The following is a 13,138-nucleotide window of genomic DNA, read 5'->3' as shown; positions in this document are numbered from 1 at the left end:
TCTTTGCAACATCACGGATGCTTGGTCATTGCTTCAGTCTACTTTCTGAAAGGTCCCTTTGCTGAGGGTAGAGTCTCATTTTTAATGCTATTAGTGTTTATAAAATCCATCTGAAGGGAATGCTCTCTAATGAAGGACCTGTGCTTGTTTATTTAAATTCAGAGCTACTTGACCACCTTTAAGACTACCAGACAGAAATAGAGACCACAAATCTTCTTGTAAATGGATTCCCCAAACTCCCTGAATACTAAAGTCCCTTCATTAAGGGTGGTAAATTCAAATTCACACGGGAGCCGGGAAAATAAAGGAGATGAAGGTGATAAAAGCAGCTGCCACTCGTTCCCAGGCAATTGCTGCAATGCAGGAACTAGGACCACAGTCCCTATGTGAACTCTCACAATTTCTACATATTGCTTCAAAACCAAGTTTTTTTCAACACCGTGTCGCCGAACAAAATACCTCTGCAGCCTGGATCTGGCTCATGGGTTGCCAGTGTGGAAACTACTTCTGGTTCCAATTAATATTTCTAATCCAGCCTAGTTTAATTCACCTCTCCGACTTCCCCAGGAGCTGACTATAGTCCAGGTGCCTGGTTTGATCCACGGTCTTATACAGACAAACGTAACAGCAAGTCACGTTATGGTGGGAATACAAAATTGTAGAGCGCTCTGTTTTGTTTGCGCCATGAAGCATTTTTTTCTAGAATTCTACTGTGAAAATTGGCATTCAAATTTTACAAGATGCACTTGATCCCTCCAGTTTCCCAGGTAACGTACGCAGCCAAAAGAGAAACTTGGCTTTGGTAGCCAAGTTTGACCTTGAATTTCATTAAGGTGAAATGAATAAGTCAACTCGAGCAAACTTTCTGGGAAAAGGAAAAGCAAAATGTAGGCCCTTTCTATTCTTCTACTTCCCATCCCCTGCCTTATCACACGTTTGGTAAGCCCCTTTCACCCATCAAACAATCATTTGCCAACGATTGGCCTTCTTTGTCCTGTAAACTGTTAGACGCTGGAGATGCCTGGCTGAACCTGACACTGCTCCTACTCTGAGCAAAAGGGAAAGATGCAGAGACTGATCTACCAATAGCAAAGCCCAAGTCAGCTGCTGAAGCTGTGCTGATCCCAAAGGAATGTGAAGGAAAGTAGCCCTGAGCATTCAATTAACATGTCGAATGATACATTAAATTATTGATTGATTGGAGATAACGTTCACTGACAACCATGATACCAACTCAGTTCTAAACCACCTTATGTACTTTTAAAATAGTAGATAACATTTACCTTTTTCTTTGTACATTTCTGTATTATCTAAATTTTCTGTAATAAACACGTAGTAAAATTCTTATAATTAGAAAACAACAAATGTAATTAATTATACATATTTCATTGGAGACAAGCCAAACTATAGATAAATAAAATCACTGCTGTAATAAATTAGTGATACATATCATTCCACACATATTTCCCGAGCGCTCCTGGGGAAAAAATTTAAGTCAATGTTACCATTTCCTCTCAACTTATAGCTATTTCAGTTTACTCCCTTTGGTCCTTAAACATACCACACTCCAAAACTTTAAAGAAAAAGATGATCATTGTTAGGGAATAATTACTTTAATGTGCCCAGCAGCAGACATAGTCCCCAAACTCTAAGAGGTGAAATGGAACCTTAGGATATTTTCAAGATGAAACCAGAGTTGTCCCCGCCTTATGTTGGAAATCTAAGAGTTTCCAAACTCTTAGATTATATGGACTTCCTATCAGAAAAGAGTTCCCCTTTCTCAGTCCCTTCCATCTCCTATGAACTGTTGTATCTTGTTTCTTTCCATCTTCCTGCCTAAGAATCACTCCACTGGGACTTCCCTGGTGGCTCGGATTCCCTAGGAATCTGCCTGCCGATGAAGGCGACACAGATTCGATCCCTGGTCCTGGAAGATCCCACATGCTGCGGAGCAACTAAGCCTGTGCGCCACAACTACTGAGCCTGCGTTCTAGAGCCCGTGAGCCACAACTACTGAAGCCTGAATGCCTAGAGCCCGTGCTTCGCAACAAGAGAAGCCACAGCAATGAGAAGCCCGCTCACCACAACGAAGAGTAGACCCCGCTCACTGCAACTAGAGAAAGCCCGTGCACAGCAACGAAGACCCAAAGCAGCCAAAACAAAGAATCACTCTACTGGAGGGAAGCGACAGGAATAAAGCAGAAAGGACGATTGGAAAAGGACATACGTCTTTCAAGGGAAGCAGTTTCATTGTTGTCTGATAGGAAGGAGTAAGGGTGGCTGGGTAGTTGTAGTCGACAGCATTATGTTTGTAATTGGCCTTGTAGGCAATCTGAAACACAAAGCAAAAAACAAGAAAAGAGAAATTAGTCCCCTCTCTCTTTTGACCTTGTTTGAATGTCATGAAAGCATCTTTTAAAAATAACCAGAAACAAAATTAATTCAGTTTCATCACCTCTAAGGAAAATTAAATTATGTTCACACTTTTGTTTTTAATTAATTTGAATTCTTCTTCTTAATTAATCTAAAATTAGTTAATGTCATCTGTAGCACATTTATTTTATTTCTTATTAATCATGGAACCCCTTGTAGTTTTTTGTTAAAAAGAAGCATTTGCAGACAAGTATATAACAAAAGAACTTCTTGGCTAACCCCCAGAAAATCAATGAAAAATCAAGAGTCTTCAGAGTATTTAAAAAAATTTTTAAAGGTCAAATTTGACATTCTCAAGTAGAGGAACTTTGATGTTTTTATGTTTTAATAATGAAATCAGTTCCTTCTCAGTGTCCTTTACCTCCAAGATTTACAATTTGGCATTTGCAAACCTGTAAACTGAATTGACAAAGCCAAAGAGAGATGAATAGATCACATGCTATTGGGAAAAGAGGGTCCTGATCTATTTTGTTATGCCAGTATCTTGAGCAGTGCCTGGATACAGGAAGTTTTCAATGAACACTAAGATTGAATGAATGAATGAACCAATCAACCAACCAACCAACCAATTCTAAATACATCGCAATGCTTTGGAAATCTGAAGCATTTCACACGAGAATTATGCTCATCCATTTCTCTTTATCTCTCAGAAACTGAAAGTTTTTCTCACACTGGATCAATCACAATAGTTCTAAGTACTCTTCAAAGCAGAGAAAGTTGCGTTTAATAAATTGAAGCTTTTAAAATTTTTCAAAGATTTTTTTTACCTCGCCTTGGTTGCACTGATTAACATTTACAAACTCTTGGGTCAATCTCTACACAACAAAACACTGATTTTTTTAAAAAGGAGGTTGAAAAAGAATTGGCTGAATTCCTTGTGCCCTACCACTCTCCACACCAACAGACCCCCAGCACCTGCAGGCCCTTCACAATAGGACTCACGTTGCTTGCCAGGCTTCCAACTTTCAGAGCATGGAGCATCCGTCTGTCCATCCCAACTCCTTCATAGTGGCCTCTCATGTGGTTCTGGTAGTCTTCTTTATATTTATTCTACATGGGAACACAGAACCTTCAACAAAAGCATTCTCTCCCCAACTCATTGAAGATAAACTACTCATCTGAATGCACTAATCCAAAACATAAATGATTAAATAGAACCTATTTAAGTATTCAGTGTGTCTCTGAATTAAAAATAAGACAAACTTAAAAAAAAATAACTTAAAATTCAAGAAGTTCGGGTGAGACAAGCACACAAGAAAACATAAGATCTGATGCACCCAGACGGCACAAAACGGACCTGATTTTTTTTTTTTTTTTAACATTTTCAGTTGTAAATATACCAGATTTTTCCAATGTGAAAACCCATTGCACAGGTGTGGAGCTTTCCAAGGACAAGCACTGATCGTACAGGGGCTGCATGCAAGCCCCATGCTGGGGGCTAGTACACATCACTGCATGCTCTTACCTCCAGTTCTAAATATATGAGGAATAAAACCCCAGCTTTGCCAAAATCTGTGACTTATACATGACACATTGGTCACTACCGCAACCATGTGAAATAACGATGTTATGTCCCAAGTGCAGCTTACCAAACAAAGGACAAAACAGGAGGACAAGAAGTCATAAACAAGAAAAGGTGGGTAGCTTCTAATGAAGCTACATTAAAGTCACCTCCCCTGGGAGGCCACGGAGTTTCCAGGCACTGAGAGTATTCCAACAGAATACTATTACTCTGCATCAGACACAGTTCTACTCATCTCTGTTAATCTTCACAAGCGCTCTATGAGGAGGGAGGAATTATTATCATTCCCATTTTACAGAGGGAAAAATGGCTCCAAGAACTTAACGTGCCCGGAGTCGGCCACTTGGCTAATTGTGGAGCCAGGTCCGTCAGCTCCAAAGCTGGTGCTCTTAACCATGGTATTTATGCAGAAGACATTCCTTACTGAGCCTCACGAAGTCCCAAGTGATTTTAAATTCTACTGTTATACGCAGCAGCTGAGCAGAAGTAAAATCTAATAAGAACCTGCACTATAAAAAAAACCAACTAATACTAAACTTTCTCTGGGTTATTTGTATGGAAATATGTTAATATAAATGTTTCAGACATTACATGAAATTTCTAAAAAACTTATATGTTCTGGTATAATGTTATAAGTCATAATTCTAGTTATTACTTTAAAATGTATATCTCAGAAATAACTAAATTTCCTTGTCAATTGCATTATTACGAACTTTCATCAAATCTTTAACCGTGGTCATTTTTAAGTCTTTTGTCGTTTACAGACAGTTCTGGGTGTACTGTGATGCTTTCGCAAAAATGTTCCTAGAAAAGGGTTTCATCTTCAAGGAATTCATGGAAAAGACTGAAAAGTATAGGTTTTTGGTAACTGACTGTACTGCTGAACTGAATGCATAAGCATTTTCAGAGCTCTAATGGAAAACTGATGAATTCATAAAAGTGCTAACAAAAGATCAAGATGAAAAAAATTAATTACATGGGACTGAGTGAACTGATGAGGATGATTATAATTTTTGTGACTTTCTGTTTGAATAAAAAAAAAAATCCCACAAGGACTCAGAGGAAAAAATATACAAATCGATTTTCTCTGCAAAGTAAAGGAGCCGTTACAGTGGAGGATTACTGGACTGAACATCAATATCATGACATAGTATGAGCGTGTTTCGTGTTTGGTAATTGCAATCATTGCTGCTTTTGTTGCGGTCATCCATTTACAATGCTTGGTGTCAGTTTATTTATCTCTTGTAAAAATAAAATACAGTGTGTGCGTGTGAGTTGTGAAAAAAATTGGAATTAGTAAAAATGAGGGCAAAAAAAAAAAAAAGAAGTAAAATCATATAAACCAGTCCTTGATGTTCTCAAGGATACATCCCCAGACTTTGAGAATTTCCAAATCTGCAAATGCCACTCCAGCATATATCTGCTCACCTGTAAGATGGGGAAATAACACCTGGCTCCCTAGGTGACTGTGCAGGTTAACTGAGATCTTGTACTAATTGAAGAAGCACAAAGTCAAGTTGAGAGGGGACGTTGCATGCTCAGCCAGGCTCCCTCGCCAGCATTGACCAGTAGGAGCCAGATACTACTATACACGAAGGATGCAAGAGGACAAGTACAGTCCTGAGGGCTCAAGGTCAGGTGCATGCCAGGGGATTTAACACTCCATGGACCAGCCCCAGCAGGCAATCTCTATCAAAACTCATAGTATTTGTGCCTAAGACGCCATGCTTCTCCAAGACACCCAGATACATTCACGTAGACTGGTCTCTTAGGAGACCTAGAAATTGAGGTCGTTAAAAAAAAAAGCCCAAACAGACGTGTAGGCATTATAAACTCAAAGCACTGGTGAATTTTGAGATCTTGCTCACATTCCTGCATTGAGGTGTTTCACAGTAGTTGATACTATGACCTTTACTACTTTCCAGATCCTTCTTATACTCCACCTTGGAAACCAAAACACCAGATGCACAAGAGAACCAAACCCGAAGTCACTCTTGAAAATGTCACCAGGACTCGACTTGGGATATTTTTAGAAAACTTTCAACCCAAGATTTTAAAATACCAGGCATAGGATACTGTAGGTTAACAATATGTGTTTTCCTTTCAAATAGTGATAAATAATCAGTTTGGTTCTGAATATTAAAAATATACAGCCCCTTTCAAGAGTAAATACTTTAAGATTTCACATAGCTCAAAAAAATGGCAAAATGGTTTTAGAAACCATTTTGTGGATACTCTTGGGGACAGGTGTCTGGACTTCTGGTCATGTCCTGTTTCTTGATCTGGGTGCTAATTATACAGACGTGTCCACTTGTGGAAATTCTTCCTGTTGTACACTTATGATATATGCACTTCTCTGTATGTATACTTAAGTAGAATTTAACCAAAAATGTTACTTTACAAAAGAGTGTAATAAATGGGACCACTCACAGATGCAAAGTGTCTTCTAATTTTAAATGGCTAGTTGAGCTCCCCTGGGTAGCTAGATATAAGGTGTGAGGCCACAGGTACTAAATAGACTCCAAGTCATCCCAGGTAGCTGGAGAAGGCAGCTGAAGGGTGGTTACCATTAATAGAGGCCTGGCTGGTTTGTCTTACTAGATAAACATAAGAGCAAAAGGAAATGGAAGGTTCCCTTGTGACCGCTTACCAAAGGAAATGCAACTTGTTATCATATCTTATAAAACATTTGGTGGGAATATAACTTTTAAAGTATGCAAGATGCGGGCTTCCCTGGGGGCGCAGTGGTTGAGAGTCCGCCTGCCGATGCAGGGGACACGGGTCTGTGCCCTGGTCCGGGAAGATCCCACATGCCGCGGAGCGGCTGGGCCCGTGAGCCATGGCCGCTGAGCCTGCGCGTCCGGAGCCTGTGCTCCGCAACGGGAGAGGCCACAACAGTGAGAGGCCCGCGTACCGCAAAAAATAAATAAATAAAAAAATAAAGTATGCAAGATGCATTGTAATGCTTACAATACGATATAAAATTTTAAAAGAACACAAAACTGTATATACGTTGAATTCTAATTCTACAAATGTATGTTTTTATATCCATATATTAGTTTATGATATATTCACATAGAAAGAGGTCAAAATGGTAACAGTGTTATTCCTGGGTAGAACTACATTATCAGCGGTCTGGTTCTAGTTCTGTCCCTAAAAGTCTATCTGAACCAGAACAAGACACTTTACTTTTCCAAGCCTATGACAAAGCGAGGGCCTAGAGATTGCAAAGATCCCATCTAGATCTAACGTTCTCTGAGTCAAAAGCAAGTTTCAGCAAACTTTTTCTGTAAATGACCAGACGGAAAATATTTGCCCCTTCGCGGAACATCCCATCTTTATATCAACTCTTGCAGCTCAAAAGCAGCCAGCGATAATATGATGTGTTTCAATAAAACTTTATTTATAAAAACAGGCTGCGGGCCGGATTTGGCACTCAGGCCATAGTTTGCTGACCTCTGGCCTACAGCATCAGAATCATGTGGGATATTTGTTTAAAATGCAGGTTCCAAGGGCTCGGCACCCATCTACTACTTCAAAGTATCTGAGGTTGCTGATGAGGTCCAGGAAATGTCACCCTTGTGATTCTGAGCAATTAGAGCACCACAGGTTAAGGAACACGTTGGGGTAAAAGACTGACTCTTAGGGGTTAGAGAAGAAAAATGTTTTAGGAAATTTGCATATCCTTTTCTGAGTTTCAGATAACTTGCTAGGTGAGTCCTGTGAATAGCCTGCCAAGAGGCTGACAACTCAAATGCCTGCAGGGTCCCGACAGGCAATGCAAACAGAGAAGCTGCTATGAAGAAACTCCAGGACTTAAAAAGGATGTGGGGAGCTAGAGGGGAGATTTCCTTGCCAAACAGTCTTAGCAATTATAAAAATCGTAACCACTGGGTAGGCCAAACAAAACACAGTCTCTGGCAGCCAGGTCAGCCTCTAAGGCGAGGGGAATTCACATGGTACACACAACTTCTCAGAAACCTGACTACAATAATGAGAGAATGAGGGAGGTTCCACGTTCAAAACGCTCCCATCTTTGTTTTCCGCTCTATAAGAATGACATATTGTTATAAAGCTTGTCTCCTCCAGTATTCTGGCAACTAGAAATCTATTGCTGGGAACTCTGGAATATCTGTAGCCCTGTGAGAATTCTGGGAAGAAACTTTTGAACCATCAGAGAAGGATTTAATTAGTTTGATCCTAGGCTCTCTTGTGAATTGCTTTTTACGGACTATTAGTTCTTTGGGAACTGGTAACTCATGTGTAGTTTATGTGGTGTTACACGGAACTTTTCATTCTTGGGTCGCCCCTTCACTGTCTGTCGGAGATAAAGGAGGTGACAGCACACAGGTGAAAATGTCCCCATACGTACCTCACTCACAAGCTTGTTCACGCTCTGAGCCCGCTTAAGAACCAAGTTGTCTTGGGCTGGGAGGGAATGATAATGTGCGGCTCCCTTCATCTTATTGAAGTCCTGCCTGTATTTTATCTGAAAGAAGCACACAGAGCATCTGGAGTTGTTGTTTTCATGCTCCATGAGAGAAGTTACTCCACGCTTACTTCACATTTCATGTCAACATTTATTTAATAGAATTTTCTGGAGGAAAAAATAATCACATGGGTTTTTCCTCCACTGAAGTCCATAAACCACTTAGTCCCTTTTATATTAACATTTTACTGCCCCCTTTCACATTTTTTACACTTTACATTCTAATTCTGCATGAAGAAAGGTCTCAAAATGATCATACCTAAAGGTATAATCCAAAACCCATTCTGCCCTTGGTTTTAACAATCATTTCTCATCCAGCCTCCAGTGATGAATGTGTCCTTTACTTCCCCTCTCAGGGCAAAGTGCACTCTTCTAAGGAAATGGGTAATAACTGAATAGTAACAAAGTAAAGGAGAAGGGCAAAGGGGGTATGACATGGATGCTGGGCTTCTGATTATAGACCAAGTTCAAGTTGGTGTAAGATCTGCAGTGAGCTTGTCACTTTACCAAGTTTAATTATAGCTTCTCTTTCAAGGACTGCCAACCGGCTAACATTCTGCAAATAAAAATCATTTTATCAACTGGGTTACACCGAGTTTGATAATCATACGGTTTATTTTAATCAGCTATTCCTCTGAAGCGCTCAATTTCTAAGATGGGTTATTTTGCAAAGACTCTCCGAACCCCAGCTTATCTAGCTGGGCCGGTATGTGCACTTGTTTCAGCTGGCTTCAAGTAAGCTGTGTGGCTTGTGTCCACGTCAATCTCCTTTGAAGCAGATAAATGTGACCTAACAGCATGAGCTAAAAATGCAGATGTCGGGAATTTGGATGGGAATTGAGGGCTAACATTCTGCTTTGACTCAGCTCTGATAAATTGAACTGTACGTAGGTTTCAGTAAGCACAGCCTTCAAAGTCTCATTTCTCCTTCTTCCGTGACTCTGTGGGTCGTCCCAATGTGGCACTTACATCACTAGCGAGTTCGTTGGCTTTCTTGGCATTCTGATAAGCCGGGGTGATCATGGCCGGGAAGCTGCCCTTTCCTCTGCGCTCGCCGTACTCTTCTGAGTAATCCTGCTGGGTCAGTCAAAAAGTTTCATCAGTAATGCTCCCCTCCTGGGATGGGTGGGGGATTAGCAATGATCTCTCCTACAGCCTGTTCCCATGGAGGCCCGCCCACCTTGGAAATTCCTGTGATCACCCCTAAGAGCAGTAGCGCGTGGTCGTTAAGGTGGTAGACACTAGAGGTAGACGCAGCACACAGTCAGCACTAAATAAATGGTAACTGTTATCGTTAGCATCATCATTTCCGTCAGACAAATCAAGATACTCTGTGAGTCTCCTAGGCTCATGTATTTTGCAGTATTCATTTCTTAAATGACACCTGGAAAGTCCTTCTGTCTTCCAGTAGTCTCGAATGCCACCGTTCTCAGGCCCCTTAGCAGATCTATGCAAAGACACCTTGATATTCCACATACTGTCTCCCGCAGTGATGGATTCATTTCATTTACCAAGAAAGAGATATTATGTAACTATTTGAAGTTTTGTAATTTGGCTGAAAAGACTTCACACTGCAATAAGACGATCTCAGCTGGGACCAAATATATATTTCAGACTAAGTATTAACAATCTGAGTCTTAATTTCTTCCTTCCTCCTCCTCCCATCACCCAGGCTCTCCCACAAAGGAGAACCTTCTCTCTCACGGGACTGTCATCACGTTACTAGTGTAAAACTTCCCCAGCAACCAGAGGTACTTCAAGACTCCGTCAGATGCTACCTTCTCTCCAGGGAACTCCTCCCTCACTCCCAGCCCCACCCCAGGCAGAATCAGCTGCTTCCTCATCTGTGTTCCCACAAATCTGGAACAGCCCTTAGTGTGCCCCCTTGGGCTCATGACTCCATCTCTCTCCGGCCTCCTCCAAAGCAGGGGCCTTCCCTGCTCCAGCATCATGGTTCAGAGTCTAGCACACATACTCTCTTAAATGAAATAGTTGGGTCAAATTAGAATGTCCAGGCTTCCTTTTCATCCAATAATGACAACTGTTTAGCCTGAGTGCTCCTTTATGCTTGGCTGCCAGAATGTTCTGGGCCAAACGTAGTAAGTGAAAAAGATAATAACAACAAAGACTCTCAAATTCTTTGGTAACCTCCTTTTGCCCATTCTGCTTTACGGTTTGGAGTTGGCTTGTAGCTTCATTTTAACTTCTGTGCTTATGTGAATATATATTGTGTATGTAAATCTTTTTGAGACCCTTAATCCTATTGGGGAGTTGACAGGTTACAAATAATAGATTACACGGTATAGTCCATTAACGTAAAAAGCTACTCATTAAAAAGAAAAATGGGGATTTCCCTGGTGGCACAGTGGTTAAGAATCCGCCTGCCAATGCAGGGGACACGGGTTCGAGCCCTGGACCGGGAGGATCCCACATGCCGTGCATCAACTAAGCCCGTGCGCCACAACTACTGAGCCTGCACTCTAGAGCCCGCGAGCTACAACTACTGAAGGCTGCACACCTACAGCCCATGCTCCGCAACAAGAGGAGCCACCACAACGAGAAGCCCGCGCACCGCAACGAAGAGTAGCCCCCGCTCCCCGCAACTAGAGAAAGCCCGCGCGCAGCAGTGAAGACCCAACGCAGCCAAAAATAAATAAATAAAATAAATTTATTTAAAAACAAAAAGAAGAATGAATTGCTTGGTCTTTTAGGCACTACAGATATTTATAGTGTATCTGACTGTCCGCCTGCTTCTCTATCACTCCCTCCTACTCTCGCCCTGGTGAGTCACAGTAAATCACAGTGAAATGCCACAGGATACGGAGTCCTCTTGACTGACAGCTGCTGGCAGTGCTATCGAATGACACCCACTTTGATTCTTGTATTTGTCATTATCATGATTGGAAACTTCAATCAAAATGTCCTAATAATCAAGGTTCCACTATGGTACTACGAAGTTACATTTCATCGCTGTGTATAGACAGGTCCAGATACACACATGAAATGATATGCGTGTGTCACAACTAGTGGCAGATAGGATAGTCCAAATTTAGAACAAAATACTTTTTGCTAAATATGGAAGCCAAATATTTTTTAAACTGACTTTTAAAAGTTGTCCTGAGCATTCTAAACAACATATTTACAACATGAAACCAATAAAAACGTATTTTCATTGAGTTTTAAGCACTGAGAGACCATTTAACTGACTTATCGTGAAATTTAATAAAATGGCCTTTTAAATTCAAAGCCAAACATTTTTGCTCAGATAGACATTTGCAAAAGGGTCAAAACCTATCTTCACGTGCATTTTAAGTTTCACATGAATATATCCCCAACATAAGCAACTTGGTTTTCTGAGGAAGAGAAATAAGTTATTTGTTTCCTTTTATAAATTATGTATATTGAATGTCACATAGGTTGTAAAGTCTACCCAGTGCCAAAAAGTTTAAACAACTGTCAAATTAAGAAAGAAATATCACCCAAGCCCACTGAATGCACCCTTCCGGCCACACGCTTGGTCTTCCAACATTCTTTAACTTACAACCATGAAAAAATAATGTTCCCTTTTTCCCCTACAACACCTGTCTAGTACCAGAAAATCAGAGGGACGTGCAAATAAAATTAGCTGCAATTGTCGCTCAACCTTTTTACATCCTGCCAAGATGCAGCTCATTTAAAAAGTGAAATTGAGAAAAAGGGTTACTTTCTCTGGCATATTGCTTTATTTAGCAACCTAGACGAGAAATTCATTTTCTAAGAAAATGAATGCTGCTACTCAGTCAAGTGCTCACTATTTTTCAAGACATGCATTTTGATCCCTTTTGTGCCTATGCAGTGACAGGTTAAACACAGCTAGTCGTCGTCCTTGGGACTTTTCTTCAATGAATAGATGAGGATGCTTTATTCCTGGCAAGCCCACCATTTTGATACAGGTCCTTTATTTTTAAAAAAGGAAAGAAAAAGTGCTTAGAATCTGTTTTCCTAAGTGAGTCAAGTTGAGCCCTGTGTAATTGTTTGTTTGCTACTTTCAGGCTTGGAAATTCCACCTTCCACAAATAGGGCAAAGAAAAATCACAGCCCAACCCCTGATTAAATGGTCATAGGCTGTGTCACAGGCTAGAGGGCTGCCAAACTGAGAAATGACCATCGAAAAGGGTCTCGCAGGACGTCATTTTATCACGTACCTGTCCATACTGGTCCACATATTCCTTTGTCAATGTGTCCTCAGCTCCAGCAGCTGGACCAGCCATTCCCTTCGTTTCTCTTTGATATTGTTGATGGTACCTCACCTATTTGAAGGGGAAGGATAAAGTTAGCCTCTTACGCACAGGGGTCAGAACAGTAAAAATGAATATCTTGTGGAATGTTTTTTTTCTGCTTGGATCTAGGGAATGTGTCTTAGACATAAAAGTGCCTGATCGTTGTCTTGGTAAAACTGATTGAAAACTATGTAGGAAAGCGACTTCCTGTATCCACGGTGCAAAAAAACGGAGACAAGGAGACAGGAAGTTGGACTCGCCAGGCCCAGGTAAATTTCTGCTTCCCTCCCCACCATGCAAACATTGCCCTGGACACTTACATCGCTTGCAAGCTCATTGGCTCTTCTGGCTATCTGATAAGCAGGTGTGGTCATAGCAGGAAAACTGCCTTTCCCTCTCTGTTGTTTATAGTCCTCTGTGTATCTCACCTGGAAA

The 13,138-nt window shown here is 40.9% G+C and overlaps 1 protein-coding gene across 1 annotated transcript in view; it reads right to left on the bottom strand.

The window, feature by feature from the left end:
- NRAP (nebulin related anchoring protein) overlaps positions 1–13,138 on the bottom strand; it is a 69,616-nt gene that overhangs the window by 44,561 nt on the left and 11,917 nt on the right. The window contains 6 exon segments of the mRNA XM_065894071.1: positions 2,228–2,332; positions 3,376–3,483; positions 8,328–8,444; positions 9,414–9,518; positions 12,629–12,733; positions 13,024–13,131. Of these exon segments, the coding sequence (XP_065750143.1) occupies positions 2,228–2,332; positions 3,376–3,483; positions 8,328–8,444; positions 9,414–9,518; positions 12,629–12,733; positions 13,024–13,131 (648 nt within the window).

This window comes from Phocoena phocoena, chromosome 16 (genome assembly GCF_963924675.1).
Source record: "Phocoena phocoena chromosome 16, mPhoPho1.1, whole genome shotgun sequence".
Taxonomy (NCBI): Eukaryota; Metazoa; Chordata; class Mammalia; order Artiodactyla; family Phocoenidae; genus Phocoena; species Phocoena phocoena.
Note: the sequence above shows the minus strand (reverse complement) of the source record. Positions and strands in the feature narration are given on the sequence as shown.